This window comes from Borostomias antarcticus (assembly GCF_949987555.1).
Source record: "Borostomias antarcticus genome assembly, chromosome: 3".
NCBI classification, from domain to species: Eukaryota; Metazoa; Chordata; class Actinopteri; order Stomiiformes; family Stomiidae; genus Borostomias; species Borostomias antarcticus.
In genome coordinates this window covers 392,605-417,604 of record NC_140236.1, presented here as the reverse complement: position 1 = coordinate 417,604, position 25,000 = coordinate 392,605, and the positions used below count along the sequence as shown (strand labels likewise).

The 25,000-nt window shown below is 55.3% G+C and overlaps 1 protein-coding gene across 1 annotated transcript in view; it reads right to left on the bottom strand.

Annotated features, from left to right (window-relative positions):
- Positions 1-25,000, bottom strand: part of kmt2d (lysine (K)-specific methyltransferase 2D) — a 51,237-nt gene that overhangs the window by 6,758 nt on the left and 19,479 nt on the right. Inside the window, exons 19-48 of the mRNA XM_084461880.1 lie at positions 24,613-24,654; positions 23,794-23,982; positions 22,951-23,130; positions 22,312-22,425; positions 21,854-21,975; positions 20,991-21,126; positions 20,315-20,393; positions 20,031-20,236; positions 18,935-19,004; positions 18,168-18,406; positions 17,046-17,119; positions 16,904-16,954; positions 14,913-16,523; positions 14,574-14,741; positions 14,061-14,152; positions 11,945-13,734; positions 11,618-11,741; positions 11,397-11,484; positions 11,149-11,215; positions 10,798-11,030; positions 7,538-10,687; positions 7,283-7,429; positions 6,734-6,898; positions 6,482-6,623; positions 5,707-5,788; positions 5,252-5,427; positions 5,002-5,126; positions 4,134-4,266; positions 3,876-4,009; positions 1,586-2,879 (exon numbers count right to left, since the gene is read on the bottom strand). Coding sequence (XP_084318006.1) covers positions 1,586-2,879; positions 3,876-4,009; positions 4,134-4,266; positions 5,002-5,126; positions 5,252-5,427; positions 5,707-5,788; positions 6,482-6,623; positions 6,734-6,898; positions 7,283-7,429; positions 7,538-10,687; positions 10,798-11,030; positions 11,149-11,215; positions 11,397-11,484; positions 11,618-11,741; positions 11,945-13,734; positions 14,061-14,152; positions 14,574-14,741; positions 14,913-16,523; positions 16,904-16,954; positions 17,046-17,119; positions 18,168-18,406; positions 18,935-19,004; positions 20,031-20,236; positions 20,315-20,393; positions 20,991-21,126; positions 21,854-21,975; positions 22,312-22,425; positions 22,951-23,130; positions 23,794-23,982; positions 24,613-24,654 — 11,223 coding nt within the window. The remainder of the gene's footprint in view (positions 1-1,585; positions 2,880-3,875; positions 4,010-4,133; positions 4,267-5,001; positions 5,127-5,251; positions 5,428-5,706; positions 5,789-6,481; positions 6,624-6,733; positions 6,899-7,282; positions 7,430-7,537; positions 10,688-10,797; positions 11,031-11,148; positions 11,216-11,396; positions 11,485-11,617; positions 11,742-11,944; positions 13,735-14,060; positions 14,153-14,573; positions 14,742-14,912; positions 16,524-16,903; positions 16,955-17,045; positions 17,120-18,167; positions 18,407-18,934; positions 19,005-20,030; positions 20,237-20,314; positions 20,394-20,990; positions 21,127-21,853; positions 21,976-22,311; positions 22,426-22,950; positions 23,131-23,793; positions 23,983-24,612; positions 24,655-25,000) is intronic.

Genomic DNA, 25,000 nt, shown 5'->3' with positions numbered 1-25,000 from the left:
CTGGCTAGCCTGTTGTCTCTATCCTAGCTGGCTAGCCTGTTCTCTCTATCCTAGCTGGCTAGCCTGTTCTCTCTCTTTCCTAGCTGGCTAGCCTGTTCTCTCTAGCCTAGCTGGCTAGCCTGTTCTCTCTATCCTAGCTGGCTAGCCTGTTCTCTCTCTATCCTAGCTGGCTAGCCTGTTCTCTCTAGCCTAGCTGGCTAGCCTGTTCTCTCTCTATCCTAGCTGGCTAGCCTGTTCTCTCTCTATCCCAGCTGGCTAGCCTGTTCTCTCTCTCTATCCTAGCTGGCTAGCCTGTTCTCTCTCTATCCTAGCTGGCTAGCCTGTTCTCTCTCTATCCCAGCTGGCTAGCCTGTTCTCTCTATCCTAGCTGGCTAGCCTGTTCTCTCTCTATCCCAGCTGGCTAGCCTGTTCTCTCTATCCTAGCTGGCTAGCCTGTTCTCTCTCTATCCTAGCTGGCTAGCCTGTTCTCTCTCTATCCTAGCTGGCTAGCCTGTTCTCTCTAGCCTAGCTGGCTAGCCTGTTCTCTCTATCCTAGCTGGCTAGCCTGTTCTCTCTCTATCCTAGCTGGCTAGCCTGTTCTCTCTAGCCTAGCTGGCTAGCCTGTTCTCTCTCTATCCCAGCTGGCTAGCCTGTTCTCTCTCTCTATCCTAGCTGGCTAGCCTGTTCTCTCTCTATCCTAGCTGGCTAGCCTGTTCTCTCTATCCTAGCTGGCTAGCCTGTTCTCTCTCTCTATCCTAGCTGGCTAGCCTGTTCTCTCTATCCTAGCTGGCTAGCCTGTTCTCTCTATCCTAGCTGGCTAGCCTGTTCCCTCTATCCTAGCTGGCTAGCCTGTTCTCTCTCTATCCTAGCTGGCTAGCCTGTTCTCTCTATCCTAGCTGGCTAGCCTGTTCTCTCTATCCTAGCTGGCTAGCCTGTTCTCTCTATCCTAGCTGGCTAGCCTGTTCTCTCTATCCTAGCTGGCTAGCCTGTTCTCTCTATCTTAGCTGGCTAGCCTGTTCTCTCTATCATAGCTGGCTAGCCTGTTCTCTCTCTATCCTAGCTGGCTAGCCTGTTCTCTCTCCTATCCTAGCTGGTTAGCCTGTTCTCTCTATCCTAGCTGGCTAGCCTGTTCTCTCAATCCTAGCTTGCTAGCCTGTTCTCTCTATCCTAGCTGGCTAGCCTGTTCTCTCTATCCTAGCTGGCTAGCCTGTTCTCTCTCCTATCCTAGCTGGCTAGCCTGTTCTCTCTATCCTAGCTGGCTAGCCTGTTCTCTCTATCCTAGCTGGCTAGCCTGTTCTCTCTATCCTAGCTGGCTAGCCTGTTCTCTCTCCTATCCTAGCTGGCTAGCCTGTTCTCTCAATCCTAGCTTGCTAGCCTGTTATCTCTATCCTAGCTGGCTAGCCTGTTCTCTCTCCTATCCTAGCTGGCTAGCCTGTTCTCTCTATCCTAGCTGGCTAGCCTGTTCTCTCTATGCTAGCTGGCTAGCCTGTTCTCTCTTCTCTCTATCCTAGCTGGCTAGCCTGTTCTCTCTATCCTAGCTGGCTAGCCTGTTCTCTCTCCTATCCTAGCTGGCTAGCCTGTTCTCTTTCCCAGCGGGGGGCCTCACCTTCGGGGCTGGAGTCTCGGTAGTGCAGGTCCTCCTGGCCGTGCTCCAGCACGCGCACCTCGAACAGCGGCCAGCCCTCGTTCTCGCTGATGCGGCAGCGGTAGCGGCAGCGGCGGTTGGGGACGCGCGTGCTCCAGTAGATCCGCGTGGCCTCGTAGCCCACGGGGAAGATGGCGCTGGCCGAGTGGAAGTTGCTCATCTGCGAGGGCAGCAGCTGGCCCACGGCGTGGAAGATGAGCCCGCCCACGCGGAACATGTGTATGCGGTCGCCGCGCTGCAGGATGCTGGCGATCTGCTTGACCTCGTCGCGCTCGATGTAGACGCGGCGGTACACGGCGAAGGTGCTGAGCTCCTCGTCGCTGGGGCCCTTGAGCTTGTGCTGGGTGCACAGCATGGTCTTGTCCTTGAAGAACATGCAGCGGGCGCGGCCCGCGCAGGCGAAGTGGTAGACGTTGGGACAGCGCAGGCGGTTGCAGCTGTTGGTGGCGCCCGTCTTCTGGCAGTAGGCGCAGCGCGAGCGCAGGCCTCGCCTCAGCGCCACCTCCACGTTGATGAGGGCGCCGCCCTGCGTCTCGTACACCTCGGTGGACCACAGGGCGCAGTTGAGGTGCACCCACAGGTCCACGTCGATGTTGAGCAGGCGGGCGGGGCCGTCCGTGACGCCGTCGCCCTCCTCGTGGCAAAAGCAGCACTTGCGGCGGTCGCGCGGCAGCTTGTCGGGACGCAGGGTGATGCGCAGGCGCTCCATCAGCTCCCAAACCTCGCGGCTGCTCTCCTTGCGCGAGCTGCCCTTGCGGATGGTGATGACGATCTGGAGGCGCTTCCAGCGAAGGCCCTTCCACTTCTTCTGCTTGGGCTGCACCTCGTCCTCCTCCAGGGACAGGTGCCTGCTGCGCTGCTTGACCTTCAGGGTGAGCTCGGTGCCGGGGGAGTCCGGCGGGAGAGGGGCCTCTGGTGCTGGTTCTGCTGGCTGACCGGCCGGGTCCGAGGGAGGCTCTGGAGCCGGACCGCCAGGAGCTCCGTCCGTATCGGGAGCCGGAGCGGGGGGGGCGATGGGCTCCTGCTCGGGCTCCGTCTTGATCTGAACGCTGGCAGGGCTGGGGGGTGAGGGGGAGGCGGGCTGGGTGGAGGGCGCGGCCTCGCTAGGGGGAGCTGGTGCCTCCAGGGGGGGCGGGGAGGGCGATGGGGGCGGCGAGGCCTCCAGGGTGATAACGGGCAGGTGGCGCACGTCCAGGTCCGACACGTTGGTGGTGTAACAGTGCTGAGCCGGCTTGTCCTCCTCCTCTGGGAACTCCTGAGAGAAACGACAAGGAGGGGGCTTATTAAGCCTCTATTAAGCCTTTATTACGCCTTTATATCTGACTGGGATTTGATAAAAACATCAGGCCTAAAGCTGGATTTAAGACGTAACGGGATAGTTTTCTGGACAGACTCCACCTACTCCATAACCAAGAAAACATTTCAACAAAGAATTTCCATTGAAATGTTTCATGACAAAAAAAAACGATGTCAGAGAAACGGTCCTAATCCATTATGAGAAGAGCAGAGCAGCGATAGAACAAACCTGTTTGATGAGAGAGAGAGAGAGAGAGAGAGGATAGAACAGACCTGTTTGATGAGAGAGAGAGAGAGGATAGAACAGACCTGTTTGATGAGAGAGAGAGGATAGAACAGACCTGTTTGATGAGAGAGAGAGAGAGGATAGAACAGACCTGTTTGATGAGAGAGAGAGAGAGGATAGAACAGACCTGTTTGAGAGAGAGAGAGAGAGAGGATAGAACAGACCTGTTTGAGAGAGAGAGAGAGAGAGAGAGAGAGAGAGAGGGTAGAACAGACCTGTTTGATGAGAGAGAGAGAGAGAGAGAGAGAGAGAGGATAGAACAGACCTGTTTGAGAGAGAGAGAGAGAGAGGATAGAACAGACCTGTTTGAGAGAGAGAGAGAGAGAGAGAGAGAGAGGGTAGAACAGACCTGTTTGATGAGAGAGAGAGAGGATAGAACAGACCTGTTTGATGAGAGAGAGAGAGAGAGAGAGAGAGAGAGAGAGGGTAGAACAGACCTGTTTGATGAGAGAGAGAGAGAGAGAGAGAGAGAGAGAGAGAGAGGATAGAACAGACCTGTTTGATGAGAGAGAGAGAGAGAGAGAGAGAGAGAGAGGATAGAACAGACCTGTTTGATGAGAGAGAGAGAGAGAGAGAGAGAGAGAGAGAGAGAGAGGATAGAACAGACCTGTTTGATGAGAGAGAGAGAGAGAGAGAGAGAGAGAGAGAGAGAGAGAGGATAGAACAGACCTGTTTGATGAGAGAGAGGATGTCCACCTGCTTCTTCAGGGTGCACCCTGGTAGAGACACGTCAAACTGCCTCAGCCACTCGTCCTGGTTGGCGGAGCTGGCGTCCGCGGGACCAGACTTCACACACAGGGCGTCTGAAACCACACCTCCCCGTTAAACTCACGCTTTATCAGGGCCTTCAGCACATGGCAAACAGACCTCAGGCTGTTAAGGCGTGGGGAGTTGCACACAGAGTGGCTCCATGTGGCTGAGCGTTACCTGGTTGTTCCGGGGCTTTCCCTGGGCCAGCAGCCCCTGGCCTGCCCGGGCTGGGGGGGAAGGTCACCTCGTAGGACCCAGGCATGCGCATGTGGAGGAGCTGGGCCATGGCCACCATCACATGGTTCAGATTCTGGGAACAACAAGACAACAATTGAGGCCTATAGACGAATGACCATATATGGGCCTATAGACGAATAACCATATATGGGCCTATAGACGAATAACCATATATGGGCCTATAGATGAATAACCATATATGGGCCTATAGATGAATAACCATATATGGGCCTATAGATGAATAACCATATATGGGCCTATAGATGAATAACCATATATGGGCCTATAGATGAATAACCATATATGGGCCTATAGATGAATAACCATATATGGGCCTATAGATGAATAACCATATATGGGCCTATAGATTAATAACCATATATGTACATTTAGATTTTTTGGGGAGAGCTTGATCAGTAACTGATATACAGGCCATCTGTAATATTGTGTGTGAATGATATACATCACTTGCAAGTACAGCATGTCTTCCATGTAGAGCTACAGTACGTGTTTAACCCTCTTCAGACGACTCAGATTACAAAACAGTAAGACTAAATGAAAAGGGCACATACGGCTGCTCGTCTCTAGGCTTAAATTATTCAGAACAGGTCAAAGATGAGTTTATCACGCGGCCCTGGTCACAGATCAGCCGCTCACCGTACTGGTCAACTGTAAGAAGGCAGAGCAGTTTGACCACGAGAATGATAAAGCTCCAGAGCTTGACCCTGTGGGGGTCGGGGGGTTGTTGTATTGGGTGAACTAAATCAGCTGTGGTGCAGGATTGGTAGTGAGGGCGCTGTCACCGTACCTTGGCTGCAGCAGAGGACATGGTGAAGGTGACGGACACCTCGTTGCTCTTGGCTTTGTCCCAGGGGCTGGTCGTGGACCCCACCTTGCTGTCTACTGCCTCAAAGGGCTTGTTCTCTGGGAACGCTGGACATGGAGAAAGATGAGAGACGACCTTAAAATATCAATACAATTTAAATACATTTTAATATAATAAACCAACATCCGGTTTTGATTCCTGACGTGTTTTTTGGATGGCTGTGTTTTCTGACCTGGGATGGCGGTCTGAGGGATGAGGGGGATGATGGGGGAGCAGGCCCTCTCGTCCTCCTCCTCCTTGGGCTCTCGCAGCCGGGGGAACCGCGGCGTCTCCTCCCCCAGGTCACTCTCGGGCGAGGAGGCCGGGATGATGCTGTCTGGGGCGTCGCTGTCATCATCGCTCTCCATCCTGGACAGAAACACATCTGGTCAGTCTACATTAAACATCTGGTCGGTCTACATTAAACACATCTGGTCAGTCTACATGAAACATCTGGTCAGTCTACATGAAACACATCTGGTCAGTCTACAAGAAACATCTGGTCAGTCTACATGAAACATCTGGTCAGTCTACATGAAACACATCTGGTCAGTCTACATGAAACATCTGGTCGGTCTACATGAAACACATCTGGTCAGTCTACATGAAATGAAGCCCCAGAGGAATAAAATGATCTCCATGTGTAACCTGATGTCCTCGTTCTGGTTGTGGGGCGGGGTGGGGAGCGCTGCCAGGATATCCACACTCTTCCCCTCCTCAGTCACAGAATCTGTGGGCATATCATACAGAACCGTTACAGTGTTCAGCTCAGGCATTCATACTTAGTTACCAGGTAATAGAAAGTAGGGATGTAATTATAACCGGTATAATGATAAACGTGATAATTCTATCATTAAAACCGTGCTTGATGCCCCGCTTTTGAAAAACTCACTGTAAATACTGTCCAGCATCAACCAAAGCTAGCAACAGTCTCAAAGATGCATTATTTCAATGTTAATGCAAAACAAAGTGCACAGTGCTGCTAATTTTATTTGTGGTTTTCAATATAAAACTTGGCGAAATTATTTCAGCGTGTGTATTGGTAATTTTAGAAAAAACTCAGCACATTTTACAATATTGCAATAATACTGATAACCGTGATAATTTTGGTCACTATAATCGTGATTATGTGTTCACATGGTTCCATCTCTAATGGTGCGTTCATTTGTGGTCGGAGGTGGCAAGTCGCAAGTGGCAAAATACCCACCTCCGACCCGTGTGCATTCAAGCTATAGCGAATGATATGATGATGATATATGATATTGACGTCAGCCGGCAACTGGGGGCTGAGAAACATATCCGAATTTGCGACGAGGAAGTGCGAGTTCATGCGGCGTTTTATTTAATCATTCCTAGTAGCAAGTCGCAATTTGCCACCTCCCAGTTATAAACGAATGCATCATAATAGACAGAGCGCTCGTACCCAGAGTGTCCTCCGTGGATTGGGCCTCTTTCTGGCCCTCCTCCTCTACGGCCGTCAACCCGTTGAGCATCTTGTGCTGTACTGAGGGAGGGGGGGTGGGGGGCAGGGAGGAGGGGGGCGTCGGAGGGTTGCTCAGGTTACTCTGTGAGGACACAAGGGGAAGTGGTTAGCCACGGACCTGCATTTACATGGTTAAGAGACCCAGCTGAAGCATGCTGGGATCTGTAGTGAAACCGTGTTGTTGGAGGGCACCTTGGTGAGCAGCTGAGAGTAGTAGTCTGGGATGTTGTCCAACATTGCATTTCCAAATGAGCCCTTGAGCGGGGCCTTGCCATTGGCTGGACTACTGCCAAAGGGGGCAAACAGGTCCAAGCTGGCAGTAATGGAGGGCTCCATGAGAGGCAGCAGGGACAGTCCCTGGGGAGGAAGGAGAAATTACCAAAATTATAACCCTGTCCACAACAAAACAAGCCTGGAGAAAGCTGCTGAAAACATCAGAGCGAGATGTCCAATGATCGTAGGGTCGGCAGTTCGAATCCCGGCTCCTCCTGATGACATGTCGAAGTGACCTCGGGCAAGACACTGAACCCCAAATTGATCCCAGTGAGCAGGCTAGCACCTAGGTAGCTGCCGCCATTGGTGTGTGTGTGTGTGTGTGTGTGTGTGAATGGGTGAATGAGAGGCCTTCATTGTAGAGTGCTTTGGATATAAGCGCTATACGAGTACAGTCCGTGTACCATTTCCCATCATCCACTAGAGTGAACAGTCATCAACAAGCCCTTCGGTGGGTCCTTCATTTACCTGCTTCAGCTGTTTCATCAGAGCTTCTGTGCTCTTTCCAACTTCCTCCTTCTTAGTCTTCTTGCGGGAGTTGGGTCCTCGTTCTCCAGCCTTGGCGGTGCGTTTGGCCTTCGCCACCGGTGCCCGCTTGGTGATGGACTGCAGGTCCTGCGATGGAAGAAAGGAAGGTCATTGAGGAACTGCATCAATATTTCCTTGAAGAAGGGCAAATATGGCCTTGACTTGAGGCACTGGGAAACATTGAGATTGACTCACCTCCATATTGCGAGGAGTCCCTTGCAGTTTCTGCTCCAGCATGGCGAGTTTGCTGTTGATGTGTCCGTTGATCTCGTTGTGGATGCCGTCTGAGGGCCTCTGGGCTGCCAGCTGCAGGTTCTTGGTTCTCAGGAGCTTCTGTAGGAGCTGCTGACCCGTCTCAGACCGGGGACCGTGAACTCCGGGGTCTCCTGCCATGTTTCCAGGGGCAAACCCGGCCTCACCAGTGGCCTCCCTCTTGATGGCTCCAGTATGGGCTTCTCCTCCCCCTTCACTGTCACACTGAACCTCCCTGGGCTCCTGCTTGATGTTCTGCAGGGTGATTCTACACAAGTCCCCTTCCCTTGAGCCAGGATGTGGAGGAAGACCGTGGCTCTCTAAACCCTGCTGTGGCTGCTGCTGCTGTCCACCTTGGTGAGGTGAGGGTCCGTTTGGTGAAACATGACTTTGTGCGTTTTCACTTCCTGATGTCTGCGACTCAGTCTTGAGGCCTGGATAGTCCATGGGACTCTTGGCTCCAGGCGATCGTAGAGGGGAAGCCCTGACCTGGCTGTAAGGACTTCCTCTCCCCGCTCCCCCGTCAGTCATAGATGGCGATGGGACGTGGGTGGAGTGAGGCGTGCCGGGAGTAGCTGGACTCATCCCCGACTCCAGTCTCTGGACAGAGGGACCCCCTGGGGAGCCGGCGTGGGAAGGCGATCCCGGTAAGCGACCTGACGCTGCAGCAAGGTGGGGCTGCTGTTGGTGTTGGTTGGGGGTTGGCGGACACATCCCCATGGCCTGCGTCATAGCGTGGCGTTGTGGATCTCCAGGAGAGTTGGCCACGGGCTGGCGGGGCGACATGGGTCTGATGAGGCGGCCTTGGGGCGGCCCGCGGACCTGGCCTATCGGGGAGCGTGCCATGGGTGCCTGGCCCCGCATCATCTGCTGCTGCTGCTGCTGGACGCTGAGGGCGTACTGGGGAGCGGCTCCGGGCTGGCCCGGGTGCGCTGGCGCTTGTCCAGGTACCATCATCCCCGGCTGCATCTGAGGAACTCCTGGCGGTTGGCCCACCATCATTCCTGGTTGCTGAGGCGATCCCACTGTCCCTGGTTTGCCCATTGCCCCGTAGTGCATCTGCTGCTGGCCCTCCATCCCGGGTATCCTCTGCCCGACCTGCTGCACCTGCCCCGGTGCCTGGGGCCTCATCTGGCCCGGCTGGCCCATGGACATCCTCAGCATCTGGCCCTGCTGGAGCTGCCGCTGGGCTATCATGGCCTGGATGTGCTGGATCTGCTGGTTGGGCGGGAGGTTGCGGAGCTGGGGGTTCTGGGCGATGATGGCCTGGATGTTGATGGGGGTGCGGATCTGTCCGGGTGGACCTCCGGGCCTCTGTGGAGGTCTCAGCAGGCCCATCTGGGTCATCATGGCCTGCTTCTGCATCAGCGCCTGCTGCTGCGGACTTGGGTGACCCACTACCATACCAGGCTGAGGCTGACCAGGGTGGTTCTGACCCATAACGTTCTGCATCTGGCCCATGCCGTCATGCTGTTGTACACTGGGATCCTGGGACTGCTGCATCACATTCTGACCCACTTGCTGTTGCTGCTGCTGCTGCTGCTGGGCCATAAAACACATGTGTTGTCCTTCCTCCTTCACCGTGACTAAACCGGACTTGTCAGCGCCGAGGGAGCTCTGCCTCTGGAGAGAGAGCTGGAGCTGCTGCTGCTGCGCTTGTTGCTGTATTTGAGGATGCATGCCAGCTTGCTGGTTTACCAAATAACCTGGTTGCTGTCCAGCACTTTGAGGCATCTGTTGCTGCTGCTGAGCCTGTTGCTGGGCCATGAACATCTGGGTCTGTTGCTGGCCCATGTCTGCCTGGGTCTCTCCAGCAGGCCCTGGTTGGGCCACCTGGCCGGGGGTGGAAGGCCCGCCCTGCTGTGGTGGCGTTCTGGGGCTGAGGATGCCTCCCTCTTTGGGGCCCGAGTTCTGGGGATCCTGAGGGAACCCCTGCAGGCCCTCGGCGGGCTGAGGCGTGACCCGGGAGCTTCCTGCGGAGGGAGAGGAGCCCATCTGAGGAGTGGAGGGCTGAGAGAGTCCTCCCTGCTCCTGAGACGGGTTGGGTTGGTTGATTATTCCCTGCGTTGGTAGTCTGTGTTGTGCCATCTGCTGCTGCTGTAGCTTCTGTTGCTGCTGTGAGAGCAGCATGCGCTGGGCCAGGATGCTCTGCTGCTGAGGGGTGAGCTGGGCCTGGGCCAGCTGGGCCTGAGGTCCTCGGAGTCCAAGTTGCTGCTGAGGTCCTACTGCCACCTGCTGGCCGAGCATCACCTGAGGCCTCTGCTGCTGCTGCTGAGGGTTGACCATCATCCCTGGCTGAGCCGGCATCATACCCTGAGACTGGCCCATGGGCTGTCCTCCCATGTGGCTCTGTGGTGCCTGGGCCACAGCCTGGCCTCCCACCATGCCCTGGGGAACCTGCATCAGGCCCGGCTGATTGGCCTGGCTGCCCAGCATTCCCTGCTGAAGGTTTGTCTGCTGTTGAGCCATCAGGGGATTAGCCAGAACGCCTGGCTGTGGCTGGGCTATCATCCCTGGCTGTGGCTGGGCTATCATCCCTGGCTGTGGCTGGGCTATCATCCCTGGCTGTGGCTGGGCTATCATCCCTGGCTGTGGCTGGGCTATCATCCCTGGCTGCTGGGCCGGATGAGGCATGGGCTGCTGACCCATCATCACCTGCTGCTGCTGTTGTTGTTGTTGTTGTAGCTTCTGGACCATCTGCATCCTGTGCTGGAGCTGCCTCTCCTGCAGAAGTCTAGGGTCAGCTCCTTGGACTCCAGGCCCCTGTGGGAAGAACCCTGCCGGGGGCCCAGGAGGGCCGGGGGGCCGGGCTGCCAGTGCTCCAGGGTGCTGAGGTTGGGCTCCGGGCATGAAAGGCTGCCCCTGGGGCATTCTGATGGGCAGACCTCCTTGGGGCATCATCCCCGATGGCTGGCCCATCATAGGAGCTCCCTGCTGGCCCATCAGCATCTGTCCAGGCATCTTGGCCAGCATGTGGGGCCCCTGGGTGGAGGGGCCCGGTGGGGCCAGGAGGCCAGAGCCCTGCTGGTGCTGCTGCTGCTTGCTTCTGTACTCAGCTATCAGATTGGTGTGTTCCTTCTGCTGTTTGCGCACCTGAAACGCAACAACAAAAGAATAGTCAGGTGAGGGGTCATCTACATGACTGGAGAAGGAGAACAAAGGTTGGGGGATGGGAACGTGAGGCTTTTGAGGCGTGTACTGACCTGGTCCAGCTGTTTCTGGATCTTACTCTGCTCCTCCGTCACCACTTTGAGCTTCTCTGCGTCAGCCTCGGCAAACTCCCGGCCGGACTTCTTGGCGGTACGTTGTTTGGCGCAGAGTGCTTTGCGGGACTTGCGGTGAGATCCGATCTGCTCCTCCAGGAACTTGAGCTGCATCTGGAGAAGCTGCTGGGTGTGAAGGAGCCATTCCTCATACTGGTGCTGCTCTGCATCATCTGATAGGAGCCCAGGAAGAGGACTAATAGTTAGAGACAGACAGACCATTGATCATCTCTTGGTTCAAGATTGACCGGACACTCATGTGTGGGGAAGTAATAAACAGGAAGAACGTACTGATAATCCCTTGCACAAACTGAGGAGGATTCGGTCTTGATTGTGTTGGGTCACTGCTTTCACCCTCCTAAAACCACAAGATCATAATGAAAAATGTGCAAGTCCATGATAGATGAACCACCTAAAAGGAGTAGTACCACAAAGACAATTCATCAGTGTTTCTGAGCCAACAGCTGCTGGTTGTATTTGGGCCTTTTGTGGAGAAGCTACCTTAGGTGGTTATATTTGGGCTTTTGTGGAGAAGCTACCTTAGATGGCCCAGATGCAAGTTGACCCTGTGGGTCTCCTGTTCCTGGAGCTGAGGCCAGTCTCTGAGCTAGCAGAGAGACTTGTTGTCTGTGAGAAAGCATAGAAAGCCACAGACGTCAGGTAATAGGGTACATTATTCCAACGAATAAGGACACATGTAATTGGTACATTAAGGACATACAACAAGCATTTCAAAGCATTAAACAAAAGAAAGAAGTACCTGTTGATACCAGGGGCGACGCCCATCGGCTCCTGCGCCAACACCCTCTTGATTCCCTTTAGTGCCACCATCTTGGCCTTGGCTATGGGATCCATGATGTCGTCTGTCACAAACTTATCGAGATCTGTGACAAAGCAAATGTCACCAGGTCACAAAAATATAAAGAAACTAGAAATGGGGCTCAGAGAGCCTAAATGCATAGTGTTAGCCTAAATGGGCAAATGTGAACTACCTGCGCTGTCGTGGAGGTAAAAAAACAAAAACAAAGACCAAAGCATTACAACAGACTGATGCATTTAAACTTCTCTAAGAGGTCATAACACTCACCTTTATCAGGAAAGAAGTTGTTGGCCAAAGGTGACTGTTTGACCATTTGTTGCTGCTGCTGTGGATTGAGACCTGGATGAAGACCTCCTGGTTGTCCCATCCTCATCATGGCTTGTTGTTGGGCCATGGCCATGTGTGGTGGTGGTACCATACCAGCTCCCATTAGTCTTTGCTGCTGCTGCTGCTGCTGTTGCAGGAGGTGTGGTGGGCGGGGCCCCATGCCTGGCTGTCCCATGATGCCCTGCGGTGGGGGGCGGTGGTGCTGGGGCAGCATGATCTGCCCGGGCCCCTGGGGGTTGGGCTGCTGCTGGGGGGACATGCCATGCATGTGGGCCTGGTGCAGAGAGCTGAGCTGCTGCTGCTGCTGCTGCTGCTTCTGGAGCTCCTTCTTCTCGTGCTCCAGCAGGTCCTGGATCAGAAGCGGCAGCTCGCTGGCCTCCAGAGAGCTCTCCACCTTAGCCAGGTCTACTGCAGGGGAGTGCTGGCCCCCGATGTCGGGCAGCCCCAGTGGGTCCTCTCCCAGGTCTGGGTGGGGGGTTGCTGAGGGGAAGGCCAGCGGGTCAGCTTGACCGGCCAAGGGGTAGGCAAGCCCTCCTAACCGCACAGAGCTCAAAGACGCAGGCTGGCTCTCGGATTGTGTGGAAGGCTTGTTTGATGGCGTGGCCCTACCCAGCAGCATGCAGACGGCCTCTCCCATCTCGTCCTTCACCACAGCCTGCCCCAGGCCTCGGTCCTCCAGCTTGATCCTGGAGAGGTCTGCCAGCTGGGAGGAGGGGTTCTGGGGGATGGCGGAAGCGCCTGTGGTTGCCGGTGCAGCAGCGAGTGTGTTCTCCAACTTTGGTTTGACTTCAACCTTGATGTCTGGAGCCCCTGTGGAAGACGAGGGGCCTGGCGCTTCACCCTCCGCTTCGACCAAGCGGAGCTGGTCCGAGAACACGTCCTTGGGGTCTCCCTGATCGAGTTCGGGGTCGGTGTATGCCAGGAGGTCAAACTCGTCACTGTTGAGCAAGTCGTCCAGGTGTGGGTCAGTGGTCTCCAGGTTATCCAGGTTGCCCAGGTCATCATCCCCCTTGTCAGGGTCGAGATCCAGAGCAAGGTCGTCCTCGTCCTCCACTCCACCCTCCCCAGGAGCGTCGCCTAATCCTTTGGGGACAAAGGGATCCTCCAGGTCAGGCTCTGGCAGGTCAACGCTGGGGTCCACCGGAGCGCCCTGGTGCTCTGTGCTGGTCTGTTGATGTGGACCAGGGTGGGCGCTGGGAGTGTTGGAGTTAGAACTGGTTCCGTGGGACTGGAGCTGGGCCTGCTGTGAGGAGCTCGTGCTCTGCTGGGGCAGTAGTAACGACAGGCCCCCCTGCTGCAGGCCCAACCGGGAGTCTCTGACGCCCTCCGCTTGCAGGTCTACACCTTGAGGCATGGCATGCTGCTGCACGAAAGAGCCAGCCATGTCCTGCTGGGAGACGTAGAGGCGCGGCCGGGGCTGCGCTCCTCTCTGGAGGAACTGGGGCCCCAGAGGTAGCCTCTGGGAGTTGTGCCGTAACTCAATGAACTGCGGAGGGGGCCCGGGGCCCATGGGCTGCATGGCGGCTCCCCCAGGGCCAGGCATCATGGTGCGAGGGTTAGCCATCCCCTGCATCGCCTGGATGTTGAGAGGGGCGTTGAGGGGGTGCCTGGGACCCACGCCCTCAATGCCTGTTGGCTGAGGGAATCTCCGAGGCCCTGTGGCCTGGCCCTGCCACTGGGGGGGAAAGGGGGGGCGGGCGTACATGCCTGGGGGGGCCTGCCCTGGTGGTCTGGAAGGGAGGAAAACATAAAACATTTTTAAAACAAGGACACAGAATGCATTATTCAAAGGTAACCTAATTTATACACAAATGTGGCAGGTGTAGGCACACCCAAGCACATCAGCAAGATGCAGGGTACAGGAGAAGAGCACTAAATAGGAAATAAGCACCAGGATAAAACCACAAGGGAGCACATTTCAGGGCGTGGGTATTTATTTCCCATTTCAAACCTCATTTATATACAGACATAGTGCTATCTGTTATCTATGTATCCAGGAAAAATACAACCACCTTCTTTGTGCAAGACATGTTAGTCAGGTTGTATGAGCGCGTACCTGATGGCGTTGGGGTCCATCATGGCAGGGGTCCCTGGGGGTGGGGGCCGGTGGGCAGCAGCGTTGGCCGCCAGGGCTCCAGCAGCACGGTCCTGCAGAAACAACACCAGCACAATGAGGACCACACACACACGCTGGCCACACACACACGCTGGCCACACACACGCTGGCCAGCTTGAGACTAAAGGTGACCGAGCCTTTGGAGCAGTGGCTCCCACGCTGTGGAACACTCTTCCACTGGACTTAAAGGAGTAGTAAAGGGGAAATGCATGTTTAGCCCCGTTTTAAGGTTACTTATGATCATATACAATGGTTCAGATCAAAACGTTGACAAAACTAGCACTTTTGAGAAAGTGTGATAATTGCTCTACCACCGTTTTGGTCATACAATGGATGTGGGTGGGCACCGTGAAAAATCATTCAAAAACATGTTAAACTCTCGATTTCAAAGACAAGAAGCTCACCTACAGTGTAAGGTAATTTCCTGATGACGCATGAGATCGTATACCGTACCTGTGGGTATGGAGGTGGCGCACGGTGGGCCTTGTCTTGCTGAAAGGCGGTCATGTCTCCTCCAAGCCAACTGGGGGCAGCACTGTTGGCAGCAGCGGCCTCTTTCTCTTGCCTTATTGTGTTTCGTTGCATTTGTTGTCGGATCAGCAACTCCCTCAGTTTCTGTCGCTGTAAGGGGAAAATAATCCGTTTTCTAAGCATTCTAGACATGATAGTCTAGAGATCTAGGCTCTCTACACATACGAGTTGGGGGCTAATCTCCATTGACATGATTCCGTAGACAACATTTAGGCTTAATCTATGTCCGGGAAACTGTCCATCAACATTGCATGTAAATACCTGTCTGTGCTTCTCCAGCTCAATGGGGCTGAGGCCCACGAGGGCGGGATCCAGCGCTGGTGCTGCCATGTCCGGCATCTCCGGGGGGTGAGGCGCCTCTGGCGGGCGGACAGCCACAGCGTCCTGCGCCCCGGTGGGAGCCGACACCCTGGAGTGGAGGTTGTCCACGCTCACGGCCTGGGCCTGGGGCTGAGGTTGGGCCTGGGCCATCTGGCCTTCCCCGTAGGGCGTGCGCCCCTGCGGCTGGTTCATCTGATAGCTGCCCATGCCGGGGCTGCGGTTGAAGGCAGGGGGACCAGAGGGCTTCCCAGAGAGAGGGTCTCCCCCGGAGGTGAGGGGCAGCTGAGGTTGAGGCGGCTGGTTGGGGTGAGGTGAGCCTCTGTAGCTGGGGGTGCCCTCAGGGGCAGCAGAGGTGGGGCGAGGGGGTTTGTGCATGGCGGCAAAGGGGTCTCTGGACTGCGGGCGTGAGGGGGGGCGGGAGTAGAGGTCAGGGGACTGGAAGCGAGGGGTAGCCGGCGACTGGACAGCGAAGCCGTCGTTGGAGAGGGCTCCCGGAGTGAGGGGGGACTGAGAGCTGGCCTGCGACTGGGGGCTGGAGGCCACTCTGGGGCAGGACTCCTGTTGAGCCCCAGGGTGCCTCTGAGGGAGGGGGGAGCAGCTGTCGCCCGGCAGGGGCCGGGGGGTGAGCGGGGGCTGGGCGTAGGGGTCAGCGTAGGGGGTGGAGGGGGACTGCCTGTAGCCCTCAGAGGGGTGGTTAGGCGAGGCTCCTGGCGGAAGAGGGCCCCCCTCCCCTTGGTGCATCCGTGGCGTCATGGGCGCCTTGAACAGTCCGTCCCCAGACTCCAGCATCCCGGCAGGGGACCCGGCGCCCAGGCCGGCCGAGGAGCAGCGGGGGGAGGGGGCGCTCATATCAGCCCTGTACCCCCCCATCCCCGCCGGGGAGGAGACCGCCGCTGACGGGGACGTGGCCAAACCGTAGTCTGGCCTCCCCATGCCTTGCTGGCCACGAAAGGGGTCTCCATAGTGTGGGGTGTGGGCTGGGGAGAACAGAGGCGAGTCCCCGGGGCCGCCGCCCCGCGGCCGGGGGCTCTCTGGAGGGCCGTGGGGCTCCTGGGGCCCTTGCTGGGCCTGTGGTAGGTGACCCTGCTGCGGTCTGAAGTAGGGGTCCACCTGCTGGGCCCGCCTGGGGGTCCCGGGGGTCCCTGTTTGCATGTCGAAGGGGCCGAGGCTGGCCGGCCGTCCCTGAGGAGGACCCTGTGGCCCGGGGGTGGGGTAACCTGAGGAGGAGGCCTGCAGGGGGCTGGCCCCGGCCGGGGAGTAGGACGTGGCGGGGTGGGGGTGCGGGTGAGGGGACTGGGGAGGCAGCTTGGCAAAGGGATCTGTCCGGGGGTCCGCCGAGCCAGGGGTCTTGAGGGGCCCGTCCGGGAAGAAGGCGGAAGAGGAGCCCGAGTCAGGCGGGAAGGGGAAGGGGCTCTCGGCAGAGCTGGGCTGTGAGGGCGTGGAGGCCGAACCTGAGGGGGGGGGGATCTGGAGGTGCAGGGTGGGCCGGTCTCCCTTCGCCCGCACGCCGGGCTCCGTCTTGATGGGCCGGCACACCTGGCTCTCTGCCTGCTGTGGGTCAGAGGTCAGAACGCACAGGTGAGAGGAGGTGAGACACACGGCTAGGGCTGGGTATCGATTCCAATTTCAACAATCGATTCGATTCCGATTCACAAGGTTCAGAATCGATTATCAATTCGATTCAATATCGATTCGGTTAGTGTTACTAAAACCTGTTTTTTTAACTGTAAACTTAATTAAATGACTGCCAAGTTATGCAACACATCAATACTAGGGCTGGGTATCGATACTGATTTCCAAAAATGAATGAATGAATGAATCATTGAATGAATTAATGAACTATTCATTCCTTCATTTATTCATTCATTCATTAAATAAAAGATCGATTTTGGGATTCATGACACATCTAGTCAAGCCCCTTCAGCCCTCACCTTCTGGGCCTTGTTGATTCGCTGCGTCGCTCGGTTATCTTTGGCCTTTTGCTGGTGGGGTGAGATGGGACACAACAGCACAACGGTTAGAGTTGAATACCTGCTTCCTCAAGGACCTCTCTGAGTTTAGGTGAGGACTTACCAGGAAAGGAACCTTGTCAGCAGCAGACACCTTCCTCCAGATCTTCATGATCTGTTTACACCGACTGGACCAGTCTGACATGAGCGTGAGACACAGAGACTTTCATTACATCTATTCCACTACACAAGACCAAAAACATAGTTAATATGGAGGGATATTATATTCAAGCTTCTTAGACTCAGGACTATATCTGAGGGTTAGGGGTTAGGGTTAGGGTTAGGGTTAGGGGTTAGGGGTTAGGGAAGCCCCTGCGCTGCTGCTCACCGGGGTAGTCCTGCCTGAGGGTTAGGGGTTAGGGTTAGGGGTTAGGGGTTAGGGTTAGGGGTGAGGGGTTAGGGTTAGGGGTGAGGGGTTAGGGTTAGGGTTAGGGGTGAGGGGTGAGGGTTAGGGGTGAGGGTTAGGGGTTAGGGGTGAGGGTTAGGGGTGAGGGGTTAGGGGTTAGGGTCAGGGGTTAGGGTAGTCCCTGTGCTCACCGGGGTAGTCCTGCCTGAGGGTTAGGGGTTAGGGTCAGGGGTTAGGGTTAGGGTTAGGGGTTAGGGGTTAGGGGTTAGGGTTAGGGTTAGGGGTTAGGGTTAGGGAAGCCCCTGTGCTCACCGGGGTAGTCCTGCCTGAGGGTTAGGGGTTAGGGGTTAGGGGTCAGGGGTCAGGGGTCAGGGGTCAGGGTAGTCCCCGTGCTGCTGCTCACCGGGGTAGTCCTGCCTGAGGGTTAGGGGTTAGGGTTAGGGCTTAGGGTGAGGGGTTAGGGTGAGGGGTTAGGGTGAGGGGTTAGGGGTTAGGGGTCAGGGGTTAGGGGTCAGGGGTTAGGGGTTAGGGTAGTCCCTGCGCTGCTGCTCACCGGGGTAGTCCTGCCTGAGGGTTAGGGTTAGGGTTAGGGGTTAGGGTTAGGGGTTAGGGGTTAGGGGTTAGGGGTTAGGGGTTAGGGGTTAGGGGTTAGGGGTTAGGGTTAGGGGTTAGGGTTAGGGAAGCCCCTGTGCTCACCGGGGTAGTCCTGCCTGAGGGTTAGGGGTTAGGGGTCAGGGGTCAGGGGTTAGGGGTTAGGGGTTAGGGGTTAGGGTTAGGGTTAGGGGTGAGGGTTAGGGGTTAGGGGTTAGGGGTTAGGGTAGTCCCTGCGCTGCTGCTCACCGGGGTAGTCCTGCCTGAGCGTGGGGAAGTTGGTGTTGGCGTAGAGGACGGGCGAGATGGTGGACAGCTCTCCCAGCTCCTCGTCCTTCTCCCAGCGCTGGAGGCTGCGCTGGTTGTAGGACAGCCCGTCCCCGTCCGTCTCCGTGGGGGTGGGCGGCGTGGAGGGCGTGGCTGGCGTGGAGGGCGTGGCCCAGGGACTCTCCTCCCCCCCGTCTGGACTGAACAGCCCCCCCCGGTCCCTGAGGGCACCAGAGCACAAGGCCTTAATGAGTCGCCATTTTAAATGTCTAACAGTTCTTCAGCGGTTATTCAATGACATCACAAGACATTGATGAGAGAATGAACACAGGGGTGAAAGGTGTTAATGAGAGAATGAACACAGGTGTGAAAGGTGTTAATGAGAGAATGAACACAGGTGTGAAAGGTGTTAATGAGAGAATGAACACAGGTGTGAAAGGTGTTAATGAGAGAATGAACACAGGTGTGAAAGGTGTTAATGAGAGAATGAACACAGGTGTGAAAGGTGTTAATGAGAGAATGAACACAGGTGTGAAAGGTGTTAATGAGAGAATGAACACAGGTGTGAAAGGTGTTAATGAGAGAATGAACACAGGTGTGAAAGGTGTTAATGAGAGAATGAACACAGGTGTGAAAGGTGTTAATGAGAGAATGAACACAGGTGTGAAAGGTGTTAATGAGAGAATGAACACAGGTGTGAAAGGGGGAATGATGAATGAATGAATGAATGAATGAACAGCTGTTCTTACCGCATATCAAAGAAAGGAGACTGGGAGAGACCGGGGAAGGAGTCCATCATTCCCGCCGAGGGCAAGGATCCTGAAAGAGACGGATGAGTTCCCCTGGATGAGTTCCCCTGGATGAGACCACAGCAGCTCTACCTTATAATGGACCCCCCCCCCCCACGTTCTCTGTAAAGCGCATTGCGTTGCCTCTGTATGAAATGCTCTCTATAAATAAAGCTTTGATTGATTGATCGATCAACGCAGCCGTTCCAACTGTCATTCTTGGACAAAAATAGACTCTACACACTAGCTGTGCTCCCGTGAACATTTATTTCCACCTCAGTCATGGCGTTTAGGCACAAGCCCTTCAGACATCAACTGCCATTCCCTTTTACCTGAGAGGAGCGGAGCGGTCTCTCTGAGAGGAGCGGTCTCTCTGAGAGGAGCGGTCTCTCTGAGGAAGACTACCTGAGAGGAGCGGTCTCTGAGGCAGACTGCTCTTTACCTGAGAGGAGCGGTCTCTGAGGCAGACTGCTCTTTACCTGAGAGGAGCGGTCTCTAAGGCAGACTGCTCTTTACCTGAGAGGAGCGGTCTCTAAGGCAGACTGCTCTTTACCTGAGAGGAGCGGTCTCTAAGGCAGACTGCTCTTTACCTGAGAGGAGCGGTCTCTCTGAGGCAGACTGCTCTTTACCTGAGAGGAGCGGTCTCTGAGGCAGACTGCTCTGTACCTGAGAGGAGCGGTCTCTAAGGCAGACTGCTCTTTACCTGAGAGGAGCGGTCTCTAAGGCAGACTGCTCTTTACCTGAGAGGAGCGGTCTCTAAGGCAGACTGCTCTTTACCTGAGAGGAGCGGTCTCTAAGGCAGACTGCTCTTTACCTGAGAGGAGCGGTCTCTCTGAGGCAGACTGCTCTTTACCTGAGAGGAGCGGTCTCTGAGGCAGACTGCTCTGTACCTGAGAGGAGCGGTCTCTGAGGCAGACTGCTCTTTACCTGAGAGGAGCGGTCTCTCTGAGGCAGACTGCTCTTTACCTGAGAGGAGCGGTCTCTCTGAGGCAGACTGTACCTGAGAGGAGCGGTCTCTCTGAGAGGAGCGGTCTCTCTGAGGCAGACTGCTCTTTACCTGAGAGGAGCGGTCTCTGAGGCAGACTGCTGTGGCTGAGCTCCCCCTTGCTGCCCTCCAGGATGGGCCTCATGCTGCCCTGGAGGGACCCGCCCAGAGACGAGCTCTCGGACACGCCCAGAACCTTCCGGAAGAACTGCTCCGAGTCCTGGCTCTCCACCCCCTGTGGAAGACCTGGGGAACAGGAGGGCATTAGGACCATGGACCTCAAACATCCACTTCACTGAAAGACGGCTCTCAACAACTATGACTGAACTCTGAACTCTGAACTCTTACCTTCAGACTTCACTGCCTCAGAGGCTTGTGGGTCAGAGCTCTGCTCTTTGACTGATGAAGATGAAGATGAGGCTCCTGCAGAGACGCCTGCAACCAGACAAGACACAACCTCCATGAATGAACAGGCTCATTCTAGCAGAGAACCAGAGGTGGATCAGAGGTGGATCACATGGTGGGTTAGAAGAGATCCACCGACCTGCGGCCTCTCGCTGAGGCTGAGGCTGACCCTGAAGCTGGCCCTGAGGTTGAGAGTACGCACGCACAGACGGTATGTGATGTGTGTGTGTGTGTCTGAACACTATGTGATGTGTGTGTGTGTATGTAATGTGTGTGTGTGTGTGATGTGTGTGTGTGTGTGTGTGTGTGTGTGAGATGCATGTGGTGTGTGTGTGTGTGATGTATGTGGTGTGTGTGTGTGGTGTATGTGGTGTGTGTGTGTGTGTGTGTGATGTATGTGGTGTGTGTGTGCGTGATGTATGTGGTGTATGTGGTGTGCGTGTGTGTGTATAGGTGGTGTGTGTGTGTGTGATGTATGTGGTGTGTGTGTGTGGTGTATGTGGTGTGTGTGTGTGTGTGTGTGTGATGCATGTGATGTATGTGGTGTGTGTGTGTATGTATGATGCATGTGGTGTGTGTGTGGTGTATGTATGTGTAGGTGGTGTGTGTGTGTGTGTGTGGTCTCACCGTCGGGGGCCGGGGGTCGGGCCCCTGGCTGGGCGGTGGGAGGGGGTCGGGGGGGTGCGGGGCCGTGCCTCTGGCCCGGGGGAACCAGCGCCGCCTTCTTGCTCTGGTCCATCAGGGTCTTCCCAAAGAAGGCCTCCTGCAGGCAGGAACACACAGCAGGTTTATACAAGACTTCTACAGACTGAAGAGGACGCTCACTGCAAGACGTCTACAGACTGAAGAGGACGCTCACTGCAAGACGTCTACAGACTGAAGAGGACGCTCACTGCAAGACGTCTACAGACTGAAGAGGACGCTCACTGCAAGACGTCTATAGACTGAAGAGGACGCTCACTGCAAGACTTCTACAGACTGAAGAGGACGCTCACTGCAAGACTTCTACAGACTGAAGAGGACGCTCACTGCAAGACTTCTACAGACTGAAGAGGACGCTCACTGCAAGACTTCTATAGACTGAAGAGGACGCTCACTGCAAGACTTCTACAGACTGAAGAGGACGCTCACTGCAAGACTTCTAGAGACTGGTGAGGATGCTCACTGCAAGACTTCTAGAGACCGGTGAGGATGCTCACTGCAAGACTTCTAGAGACTGGTGAGGACGCTCACTGCTAACTAGCTGCTCTGTGATGCTCTGTGATCTCCAGCCAGGAGACAAACATGTTCCAGGAACTTGCTTGATCGTCTTGTTGAGAGATCAGGGAAGAATTTATACAGCTCACTTATCTGGCCCCCGGGTGAAACAGTTTTTTTTGCTTCCCTCTGGAATATGTAGGGGTGGGTCGTATGCCCTCCTCCCTTGTTCTCTGTGAAATGCGCTGTACTAATAAAGTTTGATGTGCTGAGATCCAGGTGAGCGAGCGCACCTGCAGGTATCCAGGGAACATGTCCTCCAGCTTGCTCTTCTTCCGGCCGCGCCGCTTCTTGGCTTGCTCCTCCCCCTCAGCGGGGCGGGGCTCCAGAGCGCTGTCCGTGTCGGGGTGAGGCCCTGCCAACAAAACAACCACTTAGACTCAACACTCAACTATCCCCATCTAGACTGACAGTCTGTTGAATAAAGGTAATGAAGTAACGTTAGGATGGATCTGGTGAATAAAGGTAATGAAGTAACGTTAGGATGGATCTGGTGAATAAAGGTAATGAAGTAACGTTAGGATGGATCTGGTGAATAAAGGTAATGAAGTAACGTTAGGATGGATGTGTTGAATAAAGGTAATGAAGTAACGTTAGGATGGATGTGTTGATCAAAGCAGTCGGTTGGAGAACGAGTCAGTAAGAAGAAGAAGAAGAAGAGCGTTTGAACCTGCGTGTTGCGTCGACTTGCCTTCCTCCAGGACTCTCTCCCCGTCCGCCGCCGCCTCGCCAGACAGCTGGGCGAACAGACCCTTCTTCATCCTGGTGTGGCACTTCCTCTGACGCACCATGAAACCCCCGATACCTGCGGAGAGAACCAGGATAGAACCAGGAGAGAACCAGGTTCACCACATCAGCGGATAGAACCAGGATAGAACCAGGTTCAGCACATCAGCGGATAGAACCAGGATAGAACCAGGTCACCACATCAGCAGATAGAACCAGGATAGAACCAGGATACACATCAGCGGATAGAACCAGGATAGAACCAGGTTCGCCACATCAGCAGATAGAACCAGGATAGAACCAGGATAGAACCAGGATAGAACCAGGTTCGCCACATCAGCAGATAGAACCAGGATAGAACCAGGATAGAACCAGGATAGAACCAGGTTCACCACATCAGCGGATAGAACCAGGATAGAACCAGGTTCACCACATCAGCAGATAGAACCAGGATAGAACCAGGTCACCACATCAGCGGATAGAACCAGGATAGAACCAGGATAGAACCAGGTCACGACCTCAGCGGCTGGATGTTCCCGCTCCACAGCCCCGGCCGGGCGTGGCGGCACGGGGGGGTGTGATGACAGAACCCGCTCCCCCTCACCTGGTCGGTAGGGTTTCCTCTTCCTCTTCTTCCCGTCGTCCGTCTCCTCCGCCCCGCCTTTCAGCCCGTCGCAGTCTGCCCCGCCCTCCAGGCCCGGCTCCCTCTCCCCTCCTGCCCCCTCCCTGTCTGGGCTGCTGGGGGGTTCCAGCTTGGGCTCCACCTCCATGGACTCTCCACAGGCTGGGAGGGGAACACAGGGGTCAGTATGAGTACGACCTACGACCCCTCACAAACACACCCAAGTCAGTATGAGAGCGCTGCCCGACCTACGACCCCTCAGAAACACACCCAGGTCAGTATGAGAGCGCTGCCTGACCTATGACCCCCCAGAAACACACCCCGGTCAGTATGAGAGCGCTGCCTGACCTACGACCCCTCAGAAACACACCCAGGTCAGTATGAGAGCGCTGCTCGACCTACGACCCCTCACAAACACACCCAGGTCAGTATGAGAGCGCTGCTCGACCTACGACCCACGACCCCTCAGAAACACACCCAAGTCAGTATGAGAGCGCTGCTCGACCTATGACCCCTCAGAAACACACCCAAGTCAGTATGAGAGCGCTGCCTGACCCATGACCCCTCAGAAACACACCCAAGTCAGTATGAGAGCGCTGCCTGACCTATGACCCCTCAGAAACACACCCAAGTCAGTATGAGAGCGCTGCTCGACCTACGACCCCTCAGAAACACACCCAAGTCAGTATGAGAGCGCTGCCTGACCTATGACCCCTCAGAAACACACCCAGGTCAAAGCTGATTTCTCGATGCACAACATCAAACATGCAAAATATAATATCAGTCCAAATGGATGTATAATAAGCATGTAGGATCCCCCACGACCTTTGCCCTCCTCGCCATCGGCGTCGGCGTCCTTCATCTCCATGGCGTCGGCTCCTCCCTCCCCACAGAGCGCTCCCGGGCGGCTGCGTCGCTGGCGGCGCTTGTGCAGCGGAGACATGGAGATGCTGCGCAGGAGAGACATGCCCGCCTCCGTCAGCCACACCCCCTCCAGGCGGTAGAACTGGGGCTCTGGGGGGACAGACAAGGATAGGATCTACTGACCTCTGACCTCTACTGATCTCTGACCTGGACCTAGGATCTATCTGAAATACTGTTGGTGGCTGGTAAGAAAAGTCTCACTAGAAAATGGTTGAAGCCAGAGATGCCAACGATTGAAGAATGGATGAAAATAATACAACATCCTGGTAATGGAGAGAGAGCTTGACCTTCTAACCTTCTAACCCTTTGAGACTTCAGCAAGAGACATTAAAATATATATGGCGAACTGGATTGATTATGTAACCCCATGGAGGCCATATGTAGTGTGACCATTACCCAGATAGATCCACACGGCACGCACGCCTTCCTGGGTCACATTTAAACAAGTGAACTGGGTCTCTGGGCGACCACCCATGGAGGTTCAGTTAGGATTTACTGATCATGTATTTTGATATAGAGACACATTAGCAGAGTGCGTTAAAGAATCACCTGATGAGTTGCATCAGTCCCATAGCTGGGCCCAATGCTCAACACCCATGGCCTTTAAGATCGGCTATGGAGTGAAAAATAGCCATTGACTGACAATTACTTCAACAATGGATGTGCTAACAGGACAGAACCGTGTATAATGTTTTTATCCACAGAAAATATAAGACCAACCTGGCTCCTTGATCTTGATCATCATGATGGATGATTCTGGGACTGCAGATGGAGAGAGAGGTGTTAATGAGAGGCTCGCTGGTTTCTGAGCATCATGTTCAGTCAGGAGGCGTGTTGGTGCATCATGTTCAGTCAGGAGGCGTGTTGGTGCATGGTGTTCAGTCAGGAGGCGTGTTGGTGCATGGTGTTCAGTCAGGAGGCGTGTTGGTGCATGGTGTTCAGTCAGGGGGCGTGTTGGTGCATGGTGTTCAGTCAGGAGGCGTGTTGGTGCATCGTGTTCAGTCAGGAGGCGTGTTGGTGCATGGTGTTCAGTCAGGAGGCGTGTTGGTGCATGGTGTTCAGTCAGGAGGCGTGTTGGTGCATCGTGTTCAGTCAGGAGGCGTGTTGG